Source organism: Ovis canadensis, chromosome 16 (assembly GCF_042477335.2).
Source record: "Ovis canadensis isolate MfBH-ARS-UI-01 breed Bighorn chromosome 16, ARS-UI_OviCan_v2, whole genome shotgun sequence".
NCBI classification, from domain to species: domain Eukaryota; kingdom Metazoa; phylum Chordata; class Mammalia; order Artiodactyla; family Bovidae; genus Ovis; species Ovis canadensis.
Genome location: NC_091260.1, coordinates 77384452 through 77409617, shown reverse-complemented (window position 1 = coordinate 77409617; position 25166 = coordinate 77384452). Strand labels below are relative to the sequence as shown.

The window sequence follows — 25166 nt, the reverse complement described above, 5'->3', positions numbered from 1 at the left end:
GATGCATATGACATCTACTAGAAGATTAATTCATAACTCCCAAGAAGAACTGAGATACACGTACATTTGAAACAGCATTTTTTTAAAGTTAGGACACATGCCAAGTAAACAGAAGACATAATTACCAATAAAAATGTGTCCACACTCATGATGCATAGCATTCTAAAGGCTATGATTTGTAGAGAAAGTTAATGAACTAGAATTTCAATTAGTCACTAACATTCAATATATTAAAAACTATGCATTATTGGCTTATCATTAAATTACATTGATTAAATAAAATGAGGGTATTTCACATTTCAATTTGCTTTTATCATCAAGTTTAAATAACTGATTTGCACTGCTTGTAATAGTAAGCAAATGGTTTTTAGTTAAAATCTTAGTAGGGAGATAGAACACTCAGGTTTTCCTGAAAAATTTGTTTTAAAACTGAGCTAGATTGATATAAGTTTTGCAGTGAGGCATTATGGGAAAATTAATAGCTTAAACAAATAGTGAAAAAAGTGGGGGGTGTCTGAAATAAGCAAAGCAAAAATGCTTCCTGGAAATTGAGCAATTGTGATCCATTTTGGTTTCTGATGTGATACAGAGAGTCCCGTTTCACCCAGTTTTCCCACATAGATTACTGAGCTGTTTATTTTGGCCTCTGGGTGGACCTCAGTCACTAGGGACTTTTCTCTTGTCCAAATACAAAGATTTTCTGGAAAGGCCATTCTGCCCTTTGAAAGTGAAACTCTCCAGGGAAGGCAGGCTGTCCAGTTTTGTACTTAGGGACAAAAGGGGCCCAGAGGGCAAACATGGGCCCTTCCCAGCTCAGGGCTGTTGAAGGAATTTCCAAGTGATGGGAAAATGCTGCGACCTGTGCCAGGAGAAAAAGAAGAGCATCACTGGAGTCTTCTTTCAGGGAAAAGTCTACACTTTGGTATCCTATCCTCTCTACTCTGCACAAGAGAGGTAACTACAGGTTCCAGTCCCCTCTCCTCCCTGGCCAATCAAGGAAAACAATGAAGACACAATTACTTTGTGGCCCCCTCATGTTTAATCAAGAGAAACCCTTCTTCGCATGAGGGTTTAGTGGGCAGAATCAGAGGACACAGGAGAGGTCAAAGGGTCAACAGTAGCACCTGAAGAATGTACAAGGTGTCAAGTCACATATTTTAATTTTAACACCAAACCCTATAGGAAAGTAAGTCCAGAGTGGGGAGGGAAATATTATGTTGGCTTCTTACAATTCACTCAACAGATTGCCCATGACTGAGAGAATGAGGCTTGAGCCAAGGTGTTAGCACAGTCCACCCCAGGAAGGAAACCCACCCTTCTCAGCAGAATAGTGGAGGCAAGTGTACTGCCCACGTGGCCTCTGGATTCTCTGTTGCCCTCTGCAACCACTGGGAGGGGCCTGGTGACAGAACCAAAGATAAGCGCTTGACCTTCCTCACACCTGGCACTGGTCAGCCTCTATTGGTGTGTGAACCTCAGCCCCTCTTGTAAAGACAGGTACCCACTCACTTGAAACAGGGGATTACTGAATTTCCACTGACAGATGCACCTGCCGATTGGATGGGACCATGCTGACATCACTCACCTACACACAGAGTGTGGTCCTGGTAGAAAATCCCTTTGCCCAAACAGATTAGAGCTAGGTAAATAACTGAATGCGAGAAGCAGAATCTAGCCTGATGGGTCCCCTACATCTCAGACAATGTGAAGTTGTTTAAAGGTGGAAGAACAAATTCTTGACAGCTCAGTGTGCCCTCTGTTTGGTCCAGAGGCAAGTGAAACATATCTGGACAAAGGCAAAACACATGTATAACAGTAGCCCTGGCTCCTCAGGACCTGCATGAACTGAATATAATACTCAGGCAGGAAAGGAGAGGAGCCTCTCACACTGAATTCTTTTTATTTGTCAGACCCATTATATGGTCTCTGTCTTTTTGTTTCCCTGGTGGCTCAGATGGTAAAGAATCTGCCTGCAACGCAGGAGACTTGAGTTCCATCCCTGGATCGGGGACATCCCCAGGAGAAGGGAACAGCAACCCATTTCTGTATTCTTGCCCGAAGAATGCCATGGACAGAGGAGGCTGGTGGGCTACAGTCCATGGGGTCGCAAGAGTCAGACATGACTCAGTGACTAACACTTAACACACTGAGTCACTTGCTCACAATCACACACCAAGCTAAAGGCTTATCCAGATCCACCTGAATCCAGAGCTCATGATCTTTCCATATGGGAGCTGCTTTGTGTTGACAGAGGGATGATGATTTCCTTAAGAATCACTAATTCATTGGACCAGGCTGCAAATACAATCTTATGGGGATTCAGGGAATAAAAGCCAAGGTGTTTCTGCTGAGAATTACTCAGATGCAAAAATCTGGCACTGCCTATAAGCTTGCTGCAGCCCAAACTCTCCCATAGAGCACTGTTGTTCAGTCACCCAGTCATGTCTGACTCTTTGCAACCCCATAGACTGCAGCACGCCGGGCCTCCCTCTCCCTCACCCTCTCCCGACGTTTGCCCAAGTTCATGCCCATTGCATCAGTGATGCCATCCAGCCTTCTCATCCTCTGAAGCCCTCTTCTCCTTCTTCCCTCAATCTTTCCTAGCATCAGGGGCTTTTCCAATGAGTCAGCTGTTCACACCAAAATACCGGAGCTTCAGCTTCAGCATCAGTCCTTCCAACGAATATTCAGGGTTGATTTCCCTTAAGATTGATTGGTTTGATCTCCCTGCTCTCCAAGGGACTTTCAGGAGTCTTCTCCAGCACCCCAGTTTGAAGGAGTGGTGGAATAGAGTTCATTACATAGCTTTCAGTCTGCAAGCTCAAAAACAGGAGGCCAGTAGAGTGGACGTTAAATAATGAAACCTCGCAGTGTGAAACCTTTAGTTGTGCCTCTCAACACAAATGAGGTAGAAAAGGTTGGTAATTACACTGATTTTAACACTCTATCCAAGATGACTATTTGGAACCCAGACTGCCATTTAGAAGACAGTACCATGATCATTTAGGAAACCAACCAGAGAGTGAAACCCAAAACCTGTTGGGTGACTAAGGAAAGCTAAGAACCTGTACTAGCGGATTTGACCTGTGGAAAATTCTTTGCACTGTTTCTTGTTCTTAGAAACTTATTCTCCATTGTAATGACAGTATGATTACATTAACACATTTGGCAAAAAAAGAGAAGGAAAAAAGTGTACTCATAATTCTAAGGTTGTGGGGGTAGCCCATAGCATCTCTGCAAGATGAAACTCATATGTTTTCTTTGCTTTCATTTTCTACCTGGATCAAATATATGTCTACATCATTGTCAAAGGTGGATGTACCATGATCCTAATGCAGACTGAACTTCCTCACTTCATGAGACCTTGTAAGATTCTGTGATTAACCCAAGAATTTTTTTTGTTAGTATTTGATATTCTTTTCCTTAGAACAGAGAATTCCTTTTAGAATAGAGAATTCCTCCCAAATTGTAAGCATCCTACTTCACATAACCCCCATTTCCCCTGAATATTACTGAAGAGTAGTATGACATATTTCTTAATTTAGGAGTCTATGTTCTATGTTCTATGCATCATGTTTTGTCTGTTCCTTATCCACCCTGCCCAGGACTTGGGTGTGTGAGTTAATGACTCTGCTGGAAGACACTGTTCCAGTTCAAGCCCACCTTCAGCCCACTCTTACAGGGTTGTAATCAGCCTGTTGGCATGTATTTTACAGTTGTAAATATCATGTGGACATATATACTTTTCCTTCTATTTTCTAAACAGTGTTAATGATGGCAAACAAATAATCTCAGCTAATTTTTTTCAGTTAAGATAGTATCATATATATGTCTTCATTGTCATCATTTAATTATTTAAGAATAATCCACTGAGCGTGGACTCCACCAAGTCAGTATACATAACTTGGTAATTAATTCCTTTACTATTGGAAATTTAAGATTAGACCACTGGTTGTGATTCAGACATAGCTTAAAAAATAACTGGAAAGGAAAAGCAGGCTTGGAGATTAGGTCCTAGTAGAGTCTAGGATCAGATTTTAATGATAAATCAATTTTGGGATAAAGTCTAAAGTAACTCCAAGGTCCTCTGGCTTGAGTCTAGAAGAGATATTTGGGAGATTTTGTTTATGTCAGAATTTCTTATTAGATTCTGAGCCCAGGAAGACAGGGTAAGGATGTGTCATCTGTCATCATACACTCAGAACCTGGCTTGGTGGTTGGTACCCCCGAGGTTCAAAAAATATACTATGAGTGAATTAACTAAGGAAATCCCACAGTCTGTAGAGGCTACACCAAAGCCAGTGCAAACAAAAGCTCAAGACACTGAGATTTAGAAGACTCTTGAGAGTCCCTTGGACAGGAGGGAGATCAAACCAGTCAATCCTAAAGGAAATCAGTCCTGAATATTCATTGGAAGGACTGATTCGGAAGCTGAAGCTCCAATCGTTTAGCCACCTGATGCAAAGAGCTGACTCATTGGAAAAGACCCTGATGCTGGGAAAGATGGAAGGCATGAGGAGAAGGGGATGACAGAGGAAGAGATGGTTGGATGGCATCACCAACTCGATGGACATGAGCTTGAGCAAACTCCAGGAGACAGTGAAGGAGAGGGAAGCCAGGCGTGCTGCAGTCCCTGGGGTCACAAAGAGTCAGACGTGACTTAGTAATGGAACAGCAGCAAGTTCCTTTTAAAGGGAGAATATTTACTTTGTAAAATGGGTACTTGTCAAAACATCCTTTTGATGTTTATATGATTCATAACTGAGGGGTTAAGTGTGTCTTGCTGGGGGACTTTTTGGGGATTCTGCAGTTTCTCTCTATTCACTGTGTTTGTCTCATCAGGCAAGTGATATTTTTAGAGAATATTTCATTAATAAAGATGCCAATTATTAACTGCACCTCTTAAAACTTTTCTTTCAAATAATATACATCCTGCAGTAACCTAATTTTGATATTAATCGTCTTCATGAGGTGTTAATTTTTTTTAAATTATAGGCTAATTGGAATTTGAATTCTGGTTATTTGAAGGGAATAACTAGACATCCATTCAACAAGGGAGTTAAAGTTTTTTCTTAATGGTTTCCTCTTTCCCTCCAGTTGTATAAGCAAAATTTAAAAGCGATGTCTCTTATGTTATATATAGGCTGTGGTTCTTCCAGTTCTCAGCTTTCCTTCTCTCTCCAAATAGTTTTTTATAACAAGGCAAAAATAAAACAAATACCTAAGGACTAAGGGCTTCCAATCCTTCGGGTAATGTTGTATATCACTACTACACTTTTCTGTGGACTTTCCAGGTGGTGTTAGCAGTAAAGAACCTGTCTAACAACACAGGAGATGTAAGACGTGGATTTGATCGCATGGGTCAGGAGAATCCCATGGGCAGCAGAGGCTGGTGGACTACAGGCCATAGGGTGGCTCAGAGTCAGACATGACTGAAGCAACTTATCACTCATGTATACATACTTTTCTTTAAAGAAAGCTTTACAGTTTCTCAAGAATTGAGGGGTGTGTGTGTGTGTGTGTGTGTGTGTGTGTGTGTGTGTGTTTAGGTCATGAAGAAAAATAGTAGAAAGGAGAGAGGCAGAGTATCCATTGTTAATTTGATAAGTATTTACTGAGCCTGTCTCTGGCCAGGCACATGCTGAAGGCCACAGGGAGCCTAGAAAGACAGTGCCAGCCTTTGGAGTTCATGTTCTCAAGGGCAGAAGGAAGCCTGCCCTGGCAGCCCACACTCAGAATTCTAGTTTCTGTTCTGTGACTGCTGAGTCTTTGTACAATCTCTCTCTGATTCTGACCCAATTCCTCATCTGTGAAATGTTGACTCTACAGCCTAATAGGTTTATCTTAGCTCATAATTGTGGTGGCTGTCAAATAAAAAATAAAAACTTGATGAGTGTCTGAAGAGTAGAAAATATTAAGTGGGTTTAGAGTTAAATTATGTAGTTTAATACTTAATGGATGTAATTTAACACCCAATTTTAAATGTTAGTGTATATAATGATGCAAGGCACGTTGCTTCATTCGAAAGGCATATATGACAATAATCTAATTCAGGAATCAGTAAATGACAGGCTGCGGTCCTAATCCAGCCTACTCCCTGAAGTCTCACTGAAACATAGGGTATGCAGATTCTTGGCCCCAGTATCCTGGTGACTGTCACATCTCCATGTCAGGCAAAGCTTAACCACAGCTGACCTAAGCTTTAGTGGAGGGCCCTGGGACACTTCCAATCATGCACATGGGAGGATTATGAACACCTGCTACAGAGCTGCTTTCCTTCCACCTCGCTGTCTTCCAGGGAGGGTTTCATGAGATAGTTTCTCATTGCCTCCTGAGTTCTAATGAGGCATAAGGGTTTCTGCCCCTACTCTTACCCCTACTAGAGTACAGTTAGAGGCCTAAAACTGTAGCACGTACCCAGTTCCTCAGCCACGTGGGGCCCAGGTTCTTCTGTGGGTTGTCAGCTGTGAGATTAGGAACCTGGGTTGCTTTGTTTTGGTGTCATCTGTGGGATAAGGGACCTGGATTGCTGTTGCCTGGCAGCTCAGTTGCTAAGTTATATCCAACTCTGTGACTCCATGAGCTATAGCCCACGAGGCTCCTCTGTCCATGGGATTTCCCAGGTAAGAATACTAGAGTGGGTTGCCATTTCCTTTATTTCACAGAATCTTCCTGACTCAGGGATTGAACCCACATCTCCTATGTCTCCCGCATTGGCAGGCAGCTTGTTTACCTGCTGAGACACCAGGGAAGCCCAAGGAACTTGGGTAGCTGATACATTTTCTGTTCTTACTTTCATTGTCTATGTAAATACTGAACTATCTGACTCTAAAAGTAAATTGTTTTTCTGCCTGGTGAATCTGTGTGCCTTGCTGACATACAACCACACCTACTCATTATGGTCTGAGGCTGCTTCCATGCTGCAAGATGGAGTAGAGAAGGGGCAACAGAGACTCTACAGCCTGGGAAGCCTGAAGCATCTTCTATCCGGTTCTTTATAGAGGACACTTGCCAACCTGCTGATCTAATTAATGCACAGTCCTTAAAATGACTTTAAAGTCTAAGTCAGAAGCCCTACCACCCCACTTCCCCAGGCTTTCCTTTCTTTAGACCTGGGGAGTTTCATTCAGCTGAATTAACTGGAAGGTCACACCATTTCCTTGGAGGTGGGAGGCAGGGGATAAAAGTTTGATTCCTGGGTGTGATGGTTATAGTCTGAGTCCTGTGGTCATTCCTTTCTCCCTAAAGCAGGGAGATGAGAACCCTATCAATCCTTGGCCAGTCTCTTCTTTTCCAAGCGGCTGGTTATGACTTTACCTTGGTATTTATATTAGCAGGAATTAAGTTAATGGCTATTCTTGGCTGCTTCATCCTGTGCATCCCTATGAAGACCTTGTACCACTTTCATGCTGGGAGCCCCTGACTGTGTACCAGCCTCATGTGAGGATGACATCAGCTTACCTACACTCCATTTCACAGGCTGTACATATGTGCTAAGTTACTTCTGTCCTGTCTGACTCTTTGAGACCCAGTGGGCCATAGCCCACCAGGCTCTTCTGTCCATGGGATTCTCCAGGCAAGAACACTGGAGTGGGTTGCCTTGCCCTCCTCTAGGGGGTCTTCCTGACTCACAGGTTGAACCCTCATCTCTTAAGTTTCCTGCATTGGCAGTCAGGTTGTTTACCACTAGTACCACCAGACGGAGAAGGTGATGGCACCCCACTCCAGTACTCTTGCCTGGGAAGTCCCATGGATGGAGGAGCCTGGTGGGTCGCGAAGAGTTGGGCACGACTGAGCAACTTCCCTTTCACTTTTCACTTTCATGCACTGGAGAAGGAAATGGCAACCCACTCCAGTGTTCTTGCCTGGAGAATCCCAGGGATGGGGGAGCCTGGTGGGCTGTCATCTATGGGGTCATACAGAGTTGGACACAACTGAAGCAGCTTAGCAGCAGCAGCACCACCACCACCACCACCAGGGAAGCCCTTCACAGGCTTTACCCACATCCAGCTCTTCCTAAACACCCATGTTCCTTAGAATTCAGCAAATACTGATTCATGTCATGAAACTGATACATGTGTGTGGTAAATAAGTCTTGGAGTAAAAGGACACAGAGGAAAAGTAACCTTTCTCTCCCACTCTACATCCTCAGAAGTCATCACCCATTCTGATCAGCTGCTTTATTATTGGCATCATTTTTCCATGCTATTTCTTAAATGAGTTGTGCAAAAAAAAAAAAAAGACTAAAATTAAAACAAGATCTTTCTGCTCATTTTTTTGAGGTCAAACTTGACCAAAATATATTTTTAAGATATTGTTCTCTCAAAATAACTTTTTGAGGAAAACAGCTACGGGAAGACAAAAACACCACGGTGTTGGCTGCAAGTTACAATGTGTGCACAGCATGGATGGCACAGGCGTCCACATTATTTTGGCCTCCCCTGGGTCCAGGGTCACCTCTACAACAGCTGGAGGATAAAGACTCATTTTACAGTAGCCCAGCAGTATAAAACCTCCTTTTGGTCTCCTTAACCCAGTCTGACAGAGGTCACAATAAAGAGAGGACTAATGCAAGGAAGCTGGGGGTACTTGTCAATAGGCTGAGTTCAGCCTGTCCTGGTACTAATTCTAGCTCTCAGCAACTCCATGGAAAATGCCATCAAATGGTCCATCCCTGCTGAAATCGGATGAGTGAGCATGACATATTCTTTGTACCAGGTGGAGCAGAGGGAACCAAAAATAAAGTCTGGGCCTTGGGGGCAAGAGAGTTCAGCTCCGAACCTGGGTTTCAAATGCAACAGCTATGTGACCTCAGGCAGGACACCAGAAGTCCCAGCTACCATTTCTTCATCTGAAAATTGGAGATGCTATTTGACTTTACTGTCAGGGTGCTGTGATTAAGGAAAGTGGGGATAAGATCCAGCACAGTGGCAGACATAGAAGAATCTTGGAAAATTGTATCAGGTATTATCATTTCTAAGCATTGCATCAGATATCAAACTGCCTTGCCTCTGAAAAACAGATATTAACAAAATGAACAATGTGCGTATGATTCTGAAGGAGATAAGTAATTTAGTTAAGCTCAATTTCTCTTCTTAAACACTTCAAAATTTATTCATAAAATTGATTTTCTGATAACAAAATTACTTATTCTATAATAAAAAGCATAATTAATATTGTTAGTGTATAGAAAAATGAAATAGATTTCTGTGCATTAAGTTTGCATTCTGCAATGAAAGATCAGAAAGAGAAATTAAAGAAACAATCTCATTTACCTTTACATCAAAAAGGATAAAAGACCTAACCTAAAAATAAACCTACCAAAGGAGGCAAAAACCTGTACTCCAAAAGCCATAAGACAAGATGAAAGAAATCGAGCATAACACAAACAGATGGAAAGATATACCACGCTCTTAGATTGGAAGAGTCAATATTGTCAAAATGACTCTACTACCCAAGGCAGTCTACAGATTCAACGTGTGCTAAGTCGCTGCAGTCTTGTTCGCCTCTTTGTCCCTATGGACTGTAGCTTCCCAGGCTCCTCTGTCCGTGGGATTCGCCCGGCCAGGATACTGGAGTAGATTGCCGGGTCCTCCTCCAGGGGATCTTCTCGACCCAGGGACTGAACCCACGTCTCCTGTGTCTCCTGCATTGGCAGGCTGGTTCTCCACCACCTGGTTCTCCCAGGTGCCACCTGGGAAGCAGTCCCTATCAAATTACCAATGGCATTTGTTATAGAACTAGAACAAAATATTAAAAATTTTGGACAGAGACCCAAAAGACCCTGAATAATCAAAGCAATATTGAGGAAGAAAATCAGAGCTGCAGGAATCAGGCTCCCTGACATCAGGATATACTACACGGTTATGGTCACCAAAAGAGCATGGCACTGGCACAAACAGTGTAAATATAGGTCAGTGGAACAAGTCAGAAAGCCCAGAAATGAGCCCATGCACCTGTGGGCAATTAATCTATAACAAAGGAGGCAAGACTGTACAATGGAGATAAGACAGTCTCTTCAATAAGCGGTACTAGGAAAACTGGACAGCTACCTGTAAAAGAATGAAATTAGAACATTCTCTAACACAGGAGGACTCAACCTCCAGGATCTAATACCTGATGATCTGAGGTGTAGTAATAGAAAGAAGTGCACAATAAGTGTAATGTGCTTGAATTATCCTGAAACCATGTGCATCCTCATCTGTGGAAAAATCGTCTCCCACCAAACTGGTCTCTGGTGCCAAAAGAGTTGGGGACACCTGTTCTAACACCATACACAAAAATGAACTCAAAATAGATTAAAGACCCAAATGTAAGATTATACTATAAAATTCTTAGAGGAAAACATAGGCAGAACACTCTGGCATAAATTGCAGCAATATCTTTTTTGATCCATCTCTTATAAAAATGGAAATTAAAAAAAATTAAAACAAATGGGACCTAATGAAACTCAAAAGCTTTTGCACAGCCAAGGAAACCATAAACAAAATGAAAAGACAACCCTCAGAATGGGAGAGAATGTTTGCAAACAAAGTAACCCACAGAGGATTAATCTCCAAAATTTACAAATAGCTCATGAAACTCAACATAAAGAAAACACAAACAACCCAATTAAAAAATGGGCAGAAGACCTAAATATATATTTACCCAAAGAAGACATACAGATGGCCAAAAGGCACATGAAAAATGTTCAACACTGCTAACTATTAGAGAAATAAAAATCAAAACTAAAATATCACCTCACACCAGTCAGAAAGACCATCATAAAAAGTCTATAAACAATAAATGTTGGAAAAGGTGTGGAGAAAAGGGAATTCTCCTAAACTGCTCGTGGGAATGTAAATTGGTACTGCCACTGTGGAAAACAGCATAGAGCTTCCTTAAAGCTAAAAATAGAGCCCTGTATGGTCCAGCAATACCACTCCTGGGCATATTTCCAGAGAAAATCATGGCTCAAAAATATGCATGCATCCCAATGTTCATTGCAGTGCTGTTTACAATAGCAATGTCAGAAGAGTAATCTAAATGTTCATTGACAGAAAAATAAAGAGCATGTGGAACATACATAACATGGGGTATCACTCAACCATTAAAACGAATGAAACGGTGGCTCAGATGGTAAAGAATCTGCCTGCAATGTGGGCGACCTGGGTTCGACCTCCTGGGAAGATCCCCTGGAGAAGGAAATGGCTACCCACTCCAATACTTCTGCTGGAGAATCCCATGGACAGAGGAGCCTGGCTGGCTACAGTCCATGGGATCGCAAAGAGCTGGACACGACTGCCCGACTTTTACTTTCACATTCACATTAACACAGATGAAGTGACATTTACAACGAGATGGATGGAGAGATTACCATACTAAGTGAAATGTCAGACAGAGAAAGACAAATGTCATATAATATTGCTTATATGTGGAATTCATCAAAAATTATACAAGTGAACTAATTTACAAAACAGAAACAGACTCACAGACTTAGAAAACAAACTTGTGGTTACCAAAAGGGAAAAGTGGTTGAGGGGATAAGTCGAGGATTTGGGACTGACATATACACGCTACGATCTTTAAAATAGATAACCAACAAGGACAAAGTTTATAGCGCAGGGAACTCTGCTCAATATTCTGTAATAACCTAAATAGGGAAAAACTTGAAAAAAATAAATATATGTATATGCATAGCTGAATTGCTTTGTTGCACACCTAAAACTAACACAACATTGTCAACAAATTATTGTCCAATGTAAAATAAAAATTAAAAAAAAAAGAAAAAATAAGAGTGAGGGGACATAGGTATTACAATGGCTGATTCATGTTGATGTTTGGCCGTAACCAACACAATATTGCAAAGCAATTATCCTTCAATTAAAAGTAAATAAATTTATTTTAAAAAGAAAAAATTGTGTATTTAACAATTATTATCCTATTCCTCTACAGTGTGCTTCTTTAGGCATATTTCTTGAAAATTAAAATTACTTTTGTCTAGAAAAAAAACACACTATCTTCCTCCATAATTTATAAAAATCTGATCATGTAGATATCAGTTCCTTAAAAATTGATTCTTTTTTTCTCCCGGGAATGTTAAGAGAGGATTTCTTGTCTTTCCATGAGAGGAAGATGACAGAAAAACTTTGGAAGAAATTCAGAGAAACTCTTGGGTTGAAATCTTTAGATTTTCTTTCCTCAAATGGAGCATTTAGGGGTCAAATACAAACTAACCCAGTCTGGTGTGAGTACACAGAGGATCACAGTCTATCAGTTTACAATAAATATCATCTCTCACTGTTTTTCCCTGAGCAGGTAGACAAGAAAACAGCAGGCAGATTCAGCTCTGGATAGAACTGTAAAATCCTGTCCTCCCAGAAGCCTGATACAGACAGACAAGGGGCTTATTCTCCTGAAAGGAACAGGGGAGACTGTCAACTCCTCTTGGGCAGCTGTGCTTGGAGGCCACTGGTGCCTGTGGATTCATGACTGAGCTGCAAGTGCAGTTGCCTAGGAGATGAGAGGCGTGCAGATGATGCCTGCCTTGCTTGACCTGATTCCGGATCTAGTTGCCTAAGTTGCATCTACAAGTTGCTGAGCTAGCAGAGCGCCAGAGAAAAGGGGAACTGCCTCCTGCTCTGCCTGCAATGCAGGAGACCCCTCGGTTGGGAAGATCCCCTGCAGAAGGAAATGGCAACTCACTCCGGTATTCTTGCCTGAAGAAGTCTATGGACAGAGGAGCCTAGAGGGCTACAGTCCATTGGTCACAGAGAGTCGGACACAACTGAGCCGCTAAAACTTTCTGCAAGGCACTAACATCCATTCTGGCACCAGAAACACCTGTGTTTGTCTCAGGTCTGACTTCTTGTGTGATGTCCTATGTCACATCCCCAGAGTGTCCTGGCCTGGAGCTGGAAGACCGGTGACCTTTCAGGTTCAGTGAATTGTGACACTCCCACTGGCAAGACCCCAGCCTTCCCTGTCAACCACTGAGCCATCAAGAACTGGGCCAGAACAATTTCTGCCCTGGGCTAGCGCTGCGGGAAACACAAAGCGGAACAAATTGCAAGCAGCCATTGGTTATATTCAGGGAAAGGCTGTTACTAAAAGATAGTCGTTAATCAATATCACTATTTGTTATCAGCAATCACAAGAGCTTTGTTATTAGTTGGGAGGGCCCTAATGTTATTTGTTTCTCAACACCCTGATACCAAAAGAGGAATTTTATTATCTACTGTGTCTGAAACCATCTAGAAGGCAATATTGTCATGATTTTTATTAAATATAAGAAGCTTTTTCTATGTAAGAATACCTACTTTGCAGAGTGCTTTAAATCTTGCATGATATATATTATTCTGTTAGATGCTACAGCAATTAGTATGTGTTAGATAAGAAAGGGGGGCTTGCTAGGTGGCTCAGTGGTACAGAATCCACCTGCCAGTGTAGGGGCCATGGGAGATGTGGGTTATGATCCCTGGGTCAGGAAGATCCCCTATAGGAGGGAATGGCAACCCACTCCAGTATTCCCGAGGGACAGAGGAGACTGGTGGGCTACAGTCCATGGGGTCACAGAGTCGGAGACAACGAAGCAGCTGAACACACAGTACACATAGGTAAGAAAGAGAGGTTTAAAATACTTTAGTGACCAGGTCAATATATATATATAACTTGTGCCAGATTAATTCAGGAAGACCAAATATCAGCACAATCACTCAGTGCTGTGGGCCTGCTCAGTCCCTTCAGTCACGTCTGACTCTGTGACCCTTTGGACTGCAGCCAGCCAGGCTCCTCTGTCCACAGGATTCACCACACAAGAATATTGGAGTGGGTTGCCATTTCCTTCTCCAAACTCACTAAACAATTGATTTCAATCCTGACATCTGCTTACAGATGTCATACAGGGGTTCTTCTTCCAGGGATGCTGATGTATTATGGTCAGCATAGCAAGTTGGTGTGTATCAGAAGTCTCTGCATCCTGGGATGCAGGACGCAAAAGGATGCTCTGGTCCCCATCCCTCTCAGACACAGGAAATCTGAATGTCCTGGGGGCTCCTGAACTCTCTCCCTGGGTGGGGCGTCTACAATGGGCGCCAGCACGTGGGATGGACCCGCCCTCCCCGGGCTGCCCTACCTGCGCGAGCGGTAGAACTGACACCTCTTCAGCGGGATCTTGGCCACGTGCTCTCGCAGGCCCGCGAACAGGACGCTCTGGCTGTGTAGGATCCGCAGGCTCCTGACGGGCTCGGGTCGCCTCTCGGGGAAGAGCTCCATCTCTTCCAGCACACAGCCGCCAGAAGTCTGGGTCAGTGGTGCCCGCACCTTCTTAATGGTGCCATAATCTGCGGAGGCAACAGGGAAAGTGGAAAAGTGAGGTCAGCGGTCTCACCGTCACTCACCAGCTAAGCCACCAGGCTTCTCCAGGCAGGCTGCCCACAGAGCCATCTGAGAAGCTTGGACAAATGCCAGGAGACCCGCCCTGGAGGTGTTCAGTCAGCCACACTGGACGTGGGGCCAGGCACCAATGTTTCGACAGCTCTCATCACAGCCAACATAAAACTGGGATGAGGACCACTCGGCTACCAGCTGCCTGGTCTCCAAGCAGGTCCGGAGACCCAGAGCATGGCAGAGCTTGAAAGAAAAAAAGAAAGTGAAGTCGCTTAGTCACGTCTCTTAGTGAACCCGTGGAGTGTATCCCACCTGGATCCTCTGTCCATGGGATTTTCCAGGCAAGAGTACTGGAGTGGGTTGTCATTCCCTTCTCCAGGGGATCTTCCCAACCCAGGGACTGAACCTGGGTCTCCTGCATTGCAAACTGACGCTTTACTTTCTGAGCCACCAGGGAAGCCCACATCAGAGCTTACCATGGTCCAAAGCAGCCGGCTTTGCACCATCCCATGGAGAACACCAGGTAAGAGGGGCTGGATTCTCGGTGTCAGACAGAGGAGCTGACTCTGCTGCCCAACACAGCGGACCCCACCTGACAGACGGCTGCAGATATGCAGGCGGCAAAGGAGGCTTCTGCTTCCTTCCTGCCCTGAAAGTATATCCGTCTCTGTGTCTGCATCTAGACACACACACTCTCTCTCTCTCAGACTTGTTCTCCGGGATGCTCTCCTGGGTCTCAGCTCCATGGATTCTTCTTTCCAATCCTACTGAACATCCATTTTGACCCAACCCCCTCCCTCCTCCATGTTTTCTGCTCATCGTGGTATTTACACTCATTTTGGTCTTAAGTGCTGCCCCAGGACACGTGGATCAGGGTCAGCTGAACCACACAGATGCCCCCGGAGCGGCTGCAAGGGACACAGAGGAGGGTCCTCCCAGCCAGTAAGGGGCACAGCACAGTCAACCCCCCAGGGTCGGGACACAGACTCGAAACCTAGGATGTTGTCTGTGGTGCGTGGATGTGAAACCCCACCCCCTCCAGCCAATCTGCCAATCCAGGGCATGGATCCAACCCTCTAGAAGCACCTCTGAGAGCAGCTGGCAAGCTCCTCAGATCATCCTGGCTGAAGAAAACCCAAAGGAACTTAGTTTCTTTTTTTTTTTTTATTTTTTTTATTTTTTATTTTTTTTTTAATTTTAGTTTTTTATTTTTTAAATTTTAAAATCTTTAATTCTTACATGCATTCCCAAACCTGACCCCCCCTCCCACCTCCCTCCCCATAACATCTTTCTGGGTCATCTCCATGCACCAGCCCCAAGCATGCTGCATCCTGCGTCAGACATAGACTGGCGATTCAATTCACATGATAGTATACATGTTAGAATGTCATTCTCCCAAATCATCCCACCCTCTCCCTCTCCCTCTGAGTCCAAAAGTCCGTTATACACATCTGTGTCTCTTTCCCTGTCTTGCATACAGGGTCGTCATTGCCATCTTCCTAAATTCCATATATATGTGTTACTATACTGTATTGGTGTTTTTCTTTCTGGCTTACTTCACTCTGTATAATCGGCTCCAGTTTCATCCATCTCATCAGAACTGATTCAAATGAATTCTTTTTAACGGCTGAGTAATACTCCATTGTGTATATGTACCACAGCTTTCTTATCCATTCATCTGCTGATGGACATCTAGGTTGCAGAGATAAATCCACACACATATGGACACCTTATCTTTGACAAAGGAGGCAAGAATATACAATGGAGTAAAGACAATCTCTTTAACAAGTGGTGCTGGGAAAACTGGTCAACCACTTGTAAAAGAATGAAACTAGATCACTTTCTAACACCGCACACAAAAATAAATTCAAAATGGATTAAAGATCTAAATGTAAGATCAGAAACTATAAAACTCCTAGAGGAGAACATAGGCAAAACACTCTCAGACATAAATCACAGCAGGATCCTCTATGATCCACCTCCCAGAATTCTGGAAATAAAAGCAAAAATAAACAAATGGGATCTAATTAAAATTAAAAGCTTCTGCACAACAAAGGAAAATACAAGCAAGGTGAAAAGACAGCCTTCTGAATGGGAGAAAATAATAGCAAATGAAGCAACTGACAAACAACTAATCTCAAAAATATACAAGCAACTTATGCAGCTCAATTCCAGAAAAATAAACGACCCAATCAAAAAATGGGCCAAAGAACTAAATAGACATTTCTCCAAAGAAGACATACAGATGGCTAACAAACACATGAAAAGATGCTCAACATCACTCATTATTAGAGAAATGCAAATCAAAACCACAATGAGGTACCACTTCACACCAGTCAGAATGGCTGCAATCCAAAAATCTGCAAGCAATAAATGCTGGAGAGGTTGTGGAGAAAAGGGAACCCTCCTACACTGTTGGTGGGAATGCAAACTAGTACAGCCACTATGGAGAACAGTGTGGAGATTCCTTAAAAAATTGCAAATAGAACTACCTTATGACCCAGCAATCCCACTTCTGGGCATACACACCGAGGAAACCAGAATTGAAAGAGACACATGTACCCCAATGTTCATCGCAGCACTGTTTATAATAGCCAGGAACTTAGTTTCAAAACATCACAAGTCTCATTCTATCAACACAGACAACGAGGCTAGGAAGTCTTCTTAAAGAGGAAGTGGAATCCAGAACCTTCGGCTTTAAGGCCTCTGATTGATCTGCTAATCTCAGAAGATTTGGACAGAAATTACCTTTCCAGTTTTCCATGCCTAGGAGAGTCTTTACAGATGGAGGATGTTTACCGAAGTGGATATATGTTATCCTGAGTTCATTAAGGAATATGTATCTGAAACATTTCCAATGATCATTCATTGATTATGAACTGTTATAGGTATTATGTATGTAATAGTCTACTTAATTTTGCATATAATAATATATTCACTATCATTAAATCATTGCTCAATTTTATTTTAGGTTAGTTGGTTAAACATGTAACTTGTGAGAAAGCTCAAGCACAAACAGAATTGCTATGGATGCTGGGAAGATTAAAAATAAAGGAGCCTGGCGAGCTATAGTGCATAGGGTTGCAAAGAGTCAGACATGACTGAAGTGACATAGTATGCATACACACACTTGTGTTTACGGGAAGAGTGTGTTTGTGAACACACAGCAAAGTACAGGGATCGGGGGGCAGACGATGCAGCAAGGCAGCATTTTAATAAATAATCAGACTTCAGTGTGGAAGAAAATTTGTATGTATTTATTATATAAGTCAATCTAATTTTGACTTGGAGTCCACAGTTCCCAGCTGGTGGGAAGTTCAACCCAGTGAGGTTCAGATATTCCAGCCTGTATGATGCAAAGGAACAAAGTTGAGCAGGGCATCAGGGCAGTGGTGCAAACAAAGAAGGAGCTTCACAGAAGGTGACCTCAGTACCCACTGGCAGATGGAATTGCCAGGCTTCCTGTGGACCAGCGACAGGAGCCCCTGCTGCCCTTTGGGAAACCCTGACAATCAAACAAGGTCTGAGACTGAAGTTAGGAGCCAGGCCCGCCACTATCCAGTGTGCAGCAAGGCTCTGGTGAGGCTTAAGTCAGACTCTCGTGCCCGTGTGTGCGTGCACGTGTGCATGCTAGGGTGCTTTAGTTGCGTCCAACTCTTTGGGACTCTATGGACTGTAGCCCACCAGGCTCCTCTGTTCATGGGATTCTCCAGGCAAGAATAATAGAGTCAGTGTCCTTCTTCAGGGGATCTGCCCGACCCAGGGATCAAACCTGCATCTCTGATATCTCCTGCATTGGCAGATGGGTTCCTTATTCCTAGTGCCACCTGGGAATATACACACTACTATGGAAAAAACAGATAACTAGTAAGAACCTGCTATGTAGCACAGGGAACTCTACTCAATACTCTGTAATGGTCCACACGGGGAGTCTAAGAAAGAGTGGATACATGTACATGTACAACTGATTCACTTTGTTATATACCTGAATATATACAGGTGTATATATATATATATATATACCTGAATATAATACAACACTGCAAATCAACTATACTCCAATAAATATTTTTTTAAAAAAAGACTCTTGGGATAAAATAGAACATTTTAGAACAATGCAGGAGTATAGGTGGGGAATGGCAAAATAGGCGGGAGTCCAGCTGAATAACTGTCATGTTTTGACTGTTACCAGCACTGAAAAATTGATGCTTTCAAACTGTGGTGCTGGAGAAGACTCTTCAGAGTCCCTTGGACAGCAAGGGGATCAAGCCAGTAAATCCTAAAGGAAATCAACCGTGCATATTCATGGGAAGAACTGATGATGAAACTCTAATAATTTGCCCACCTGATGCAAGGAGCCAAGTCACTGGAAAAACCCTGATGCTGAAAAAGACTAAAGACAGGAGAAGAAGGGGATGAGAGAGCATGAGATAGTTGAAAGACATCACTGACTCAATGGACATAAGTTTGAGGAAACTCTGGGAGACAGCAAAGGACAGGGAAGCCTGGCGTGCTGGAGGTCCATGGGGTCTCAAAAAGTCAGACGTGACTTAGCAACTGAACAACACACTATTTTCACAGGAGCCATGGGTGAGCGAACTAAATCCTATTCAACAGGTGAACAAAGACAACTGGCTGATTATTATTTATTTTGCTGACAGATTACTCTGTGAAACCAAATCAATAATGATGCTAACACCCATATGCTCATACACACTTTGGATTCTTAAGCAACTGTGCAGGAAAAACAAATTTTAAAAGATCTTTAAAAATTTGATTTAAAAGAACTAACCATCATTGACCAAAATTTCTCGGTGTATATTTCTGCACACCTTGTATCTACTTTCCAGCTGACTAACAAATCCAGGGATTTGTTCTATCCAGGGGTCTAACAAAACTATAGGACTTAGCACTTTAGAGAATGGCACGGTCGTGTCCATTTAGGTGCTTGCCTATTGAGAAGTGGAATACTTCCTGCCGTATCAGTAAACAAGGATGTCACAGTCATCAGTGATTGCAGCCCTGAGGGAACTCCGGAAGGAGAAGAAAACCTGCCATCTAGGCTGTAGTCACTCCCCATGGTGAGTTTGGAGGAAAGGAAGCTGAGAAAGTGAAAATGCTGAGGTGCATATCAAAGAGATGATTTCAGTGAGCCCAGACTCTGTGTCTTCCCATACATAGAAAAGTGCTAAATTCCTTAACTTGGGATACCTAGTTTTCTTTAATGTACAAAAAAAAAATACATTTGACATTCAGACTATCTGCCCTTTGTTTTCAAAACTTCTGTATAACATGGCTCCTCCCCTTACTTCCTCTGAGCAGGTCTCTTGGGGTTATTTGAGATGCAGGCTTCCAGGCTTGAAGTCCTAAAAGTTCCCACTGAATAAGACATAACTCTCAATTTTTATGTAGTGAGTGTTTTTAATACTCATCACCCTCTATGCCTCTGCTGGGTCATCTTCACCCTGAAGCATCCGTCATGTGAGGCGCTCGTGAAGCTCCCTGTTCTTTTGGCACTAGGGTGGGAGGACCCTCAGGGTGCTTTCATTTTTCGTTATTTTGTGTTATAATATTTCCAGGGTTTGGTTACTGGTTTACTTGTTTCATGGCTTCTACACTTGACACGATGAAGCTCCAAGAGGGCAGACGCCGTCGGTGCTGTTCTCTGATGTCGGTAGAGTGGTCATTACTGCGGCCTGTGGAGATTACTGAACACGTGCCGGATGAGAGACTGAACAAGTGAGTGAGGGAAGGAAGGAAAGCAGAAAGACAGAAAGGCAGGGAGAGAAGGCAAACATTACAGGAATGTCTTGTCATGTGCACATTTGCCAAAAAGACTCCTGGTTAACGCTTTCGAATCACAACTTTTAGTAAGAAATATGATATCAGTCAGTGTGAAGGTGAAACCAGAAATAATCCTCCACCAACTCCAAAATATTTCCTCTAAAAGCATCATAAACTAAACAGGAGTGAAGAAAATCATTTTAATTGGTTTCAGCTGAGAAAATATCAGCTCTAAAAATTTGCCGCAGAAAAAAAAAAAACATACACACCTTCCATACTCCTGAAACTCAATACTGTAATCAAAGTCAGCTGAAGGTAAAACAAAACAAAAAAAAAAACAGCTAGACATACAGAAAAGCATCTCCATCAGTCTTTACCATTTTGAGATCAGAAAGAAAAGAGAAAATTGGCACTTCCTGTCAATCACAGATCACTTCCCCAGAGAGACAACAAGGAGAGAGCGGTTCAGAGAAAGTGAAGAATCGGTGCTGACGGCAGAACAATAGGGCGACACTGTTTTGGCCAAAATTCTCATAATATTCATCTTTTTGTGAAAATATGAACTACTAATTATGTTATGGAAGCAAATTTCAGAGTCATATATTTACAGTTTCATGCTCAAATTGAAAAACCACAGCTATTCATTATGAAAGAGATAGAGCTGCTGCAAGATTTTTAAGACTGATGAAAGCTAATAGTATGGTTGTTATTTGAAAGACATGAATAGCTGTAATTACATGAAAATGTACATAATGTACTGCAGAACTTATATTTGCTAATTTCAGCAGAACAGGAAGCATGCTTATGTTCTAGGGAGTGGGCAGACTAAAGAGAGGATGCCCACTTAAATTTGAATTTTAGCTAAACCATTAACATTTTTTTAAGATTAGTATGTCCAATTCAATATTATTCATGGTTTATCTGAAGTTCAAATTAAAGTAGGCATCCTGTATTTTATTATATAAATAAACCTCATTATATCCACATCTCATTTGATTATTGCAGCAAGCTGATGAGAATGTAACAAATATGTGGATGAGTAATCCCACCTGATAGATGAGAAAACTGAGTTTCCAAGAATAGAAGATGTGATATGTATTTCCTATGAACTGGTCTTTCAAAGTCCCATAAAGAAGTCAGACATAAAATGGAGGTTCAAGTCAATGCTAATGAGCAAGATAAATGCAACAAAGGGCCCAAAGAAGCATTAAATAAAAAGCTAGTATGAGTGACACCTAGGAAAGGGCAGTTTTGTCGAGATTGTTTGCAATACTCTTTTTACTCCATGAAGTCTTCCACAAGTTGTGAAACATAACCAGCTGGGAGGCAGCAAGAAGGCAGGCAATCTCCTGATCCATTGGAAGCTGCCCACGTGGGCAACATCGGCTTCAGAAAGCACCAGACTCTCCTGGCCATCAGGATGACATCCTTCCCTGGGTACCACAACCCAGGCATAGACAGGCAAACAGAGTGACTGACAGCTGTGGGCCCTTACACCATCTATTTAAAGAGGGAGGCACACTGAGCCAGATCAAACACCTGTCTGGATGAACAGAAGCTGTATGCACACTTAAAGGGCAGTATTTCTGGGAATAAGAGCAAAGGACCACTGCCCCCAGCCCTCCGCCCTGCAAACAAGAGCCGTGCAAGGAAGGTATCCTCACCAGACCAGACCTTGAACAAATGAAGGGCTTCACTGAAGGGCTCACCAGTGATATGAGAACTCTCCTGGGCACACAGCATCAGACTGCAGGTCCCAATAATTCCTAATATTGATTTTTACTGGTGACTAACAAAGTCATGGAAGACCAGAGGCGCAGCTGATGGCAGGTGGAAAACAGGGAAAATTGGATTATCGCAATAAGAAAGATATTTGTTTCAACCTCAATTGAAGTTGAGCCATTCTGAGCCATTAGGAAAATGACCGAAGGGGAAAGCAAAAATCGTAAATGAGATGGTTTTCTAAGTTAAAGTTAGAACATTGACATGTGACATAGCAAGAAATCCATTTTAAAAGTGACTGCAGGAAGAAATATTTACATAATACTTATCAGAAGACTGGAGTGCTACTTGAAAAGGACATGAGAAATCCTTACATATCCCCAACCCTCGCCCAATTCCAACCACAAGAAATGATCCATGAGACACTGAAGCTTGGTCTACAACCTCCAACCCACAGGAAAATCTGTGCAGATCCTACAGCTGATGAGCTGCCAAATAACTTTAGAGGAATAATATGAAAATCGAGAACAAAACGAAGTAAACAAACACGCATGTGCTTTTCTGCAGAAAAAAATAAAAAATTGATTTCAGTGAGAGCAGAATGCGGTAGTCACGAAAGCTGCCAGGACACATTCCTAAAACATTTCATGGGAACAAAGTGACTGGCATGTGGGACCTGAGGAAGCAATGATGACTAGAATCCCCAACAAACCATCGAACATGGATGCCTGGAGGCAGAAGCTCACAGAGTAAGTCTAGACCAGCATCATTCAATGGAAATATAGAACAATCCATGTAATTAATTTTTTTTAGTAGCCACATTTAAAAAAAGATTAGGAGGTGAGTTGAATTTAATTACTAATTTTGATTTATCCCAATGTATACTTTGGCCACCTGATGGGAAGAACTGACTCATTTGAAAAGACCCTGATGCTGGGAAAGATTGAAGGTGGGAGGAGAAGGGGACGACAGAGGATGAGATGGTTGGATGGCATCACCGACTCAGTGGATATGCTGCTGATGCTGCTAACTTACATCAGTCATGTCCGATTCTGTGGGACCCCATAGACAGCAGCCTACCAGGCTCCCGTCCCTGGGATTCTCCAGGCAAGAACATTGGAGTGGGTTGCCATTTCCTTCTCCAGTGCATGAAACTGAAAAGTGAGAGTGAATGGATATGAGTTTGAGTCAACTCCGGGAGTTGGTGATGGACAGGGAGGCCTGGCGTGCTGCAGTCCATGGGGTTGCAAAGAGTCAGACACGACTGAGCGACTGAACTGAACTGAACTGAAAGAAGATTCTTTCTGTTTTTGCTTGTATGTTTTGTAGAGTTTTCCTATAGTTAGAGGTTAGTCTTATGCCTGGCCTTCCTCAGTGGCTCAGTGGTAAAGAATCCACCTGCAATGCAGGAACAGCAGGAGACACGAGTTGGATCCTTGGGTTGGGAAGATCCCCTGGAGGAGGGCATGGCAACCCACTCCAATATTCTTGCCTGGAGAATCCCATGGACAGAGGAGCCTGGTGGGCTACAGTCCACAGGGTCGCTAAGAGTCAGACACAACTGAAGTGATTTAGCACACAACATGCAAGCTTTTCTCTACTCTTCTGGAGTGAATCTTTTATATCATCTTTCTGAGAAAACCAATGACACTTACTGCCCTCCCGAATAGCAATGGTGAGGGCAACATGACTTTTCATCACCCACAGCCTGAATAATCAACATATTAAGTGAAAGTGAAAGTGAAGTCGCTCAGTCCTGTCCGACTCTTTGCGACCCTGTGGACTGTAACCTATCAGGCTCCTCCGTCCATGGGATTTTCCAGGCAAGAATGCTGGAGTGGATTGCCATTTCCATCTCCAGGGGATCTTCCCGCACAGGAATCGAACCCGGGTCTCCCGCCTTGCAGGCAGACACTTTATCATCTGAGCCACCAGAGAAGCCCAATCAACATATTAAAGCTAGTGTAAATAAGAAAAAGCCACTGATATATTTATACCAAAATATATGCTAACAGAGAAAGAAGTGCAGATGTAAAACTTGATGGACAAACAGAAAACTATAGAATCCCGTTTTCTTATTCAGTCAGTTTTGTAAATCCAAGGTAAATCCTTGAGGGAGAATACAAGAGATTCCATTGGTGTGGGCACCCTAAAGGCAAATCATCTACCATCATTATGTTTCCTAAACTAAAATTTCAGATAGTCATAGGATATTAGAGTTGGAAAGGACCTACAACAATATTTTGGATTTTGTAGGTAAGAAAAGCAAAACCTAAAAAAACTGAGTTCCTGAGATCAGATTCTGGAGTCTAAATGTAGGTCCTCTGTGTATCAATCAAGCACTATTTCTAAATTTTTGATGGTCTTTTCATTTTTAAAGTATGGAAACTATAGTATGCAATCCTTACAATAATGCATCCAGAATAGTATAGCTGATAAGTTTCTCAAAAGATTTGGTTCAGTTCAGTTCAGTTGCTCAGTCGTGTCCAATTCTTTGCGAACCCGTGAACTGCAGAACGCCAGGCCGCCCTGTCAAAAGATTAGGTAGTCTGCTGCTGCTGCTAAGTCGCTTCAGTCGTGTCTGACTCTGTGTGACCCAACAGACGGGGGGCCACTGTCTCTGGGATTCTCCAGGCAAGAATACTGGAGTGGGTTGCCATTTCCTTCTCCAATGCATGAAAGCAAAAAGTGAAAGTGAAGTCGCTCAGTCGTGCCCGACTCTTAGTGACCCCATGGACTGCAGCCTACCAGGCTTTTCCGTCCATGGGATTTTCCAGGCAAGAGCACTGGAGTAGGGTGCCATTGCCTTCTCCAGGTAGTCTCAGAGTACCTGGAGATTAAAGGACACTTGCTCCTTGGAAGCAAACCTATGTCAAACCCAGTTGACTTAATACCCTTAATACTAAGGGTATTAAGCAGCAGTTATTATTCAAGACAATGATTAAGCTATGATTCGTGGACATGCTTATCACAGAATTCCCTATACAAGCAACCAATGTATAAATGGTGCCAAGCCCAGAATAGATCTAACTTCTCTACCAAGCTAGGGACTCTCATTTCCATGACCTTAGGAAGCAAACAAAAGAATAAACTGACGGAAAAATTGCCTAAGGACTTCCCTGGTGGTTCAGAGGTTAAGACAGCGCTTCCACAGCAGTGGGTATGGGTTTAATTCCTGGTTGGGGAACTAAGACCTTGCATGCAGTGTGGCTAAAGGGAAAAAAAAGAAATAAAAATGACTAGAGTATCCTATTTCAGTTATTTTTTTTTAAAGAAGGTTTAAGGTGATAAAA

General features: G+C 42.7%; 1 protein-coding gene across 1 annotated transcript in view; it reads right to left on the bottom strand.

Annotated features, from left to right (window-relative positions):
- SEMA5A (semaphorin 5A) overlaps positions 1-25166 on the bottom strand; it is a 549553-nt gene that overhangs the window by 106677 nt on the left and 417710 nt on the right. Inside the window, exon 12 of the mRNA XM_069556145.1 lies at positions 14114-14321. Coding sequence (XP_069412246.1) covers positions 14114-14321 — 208 coding nt within the window. The remainder of the gene's footprint in view (positions 1-14113; positions 14322-25166) is intronic.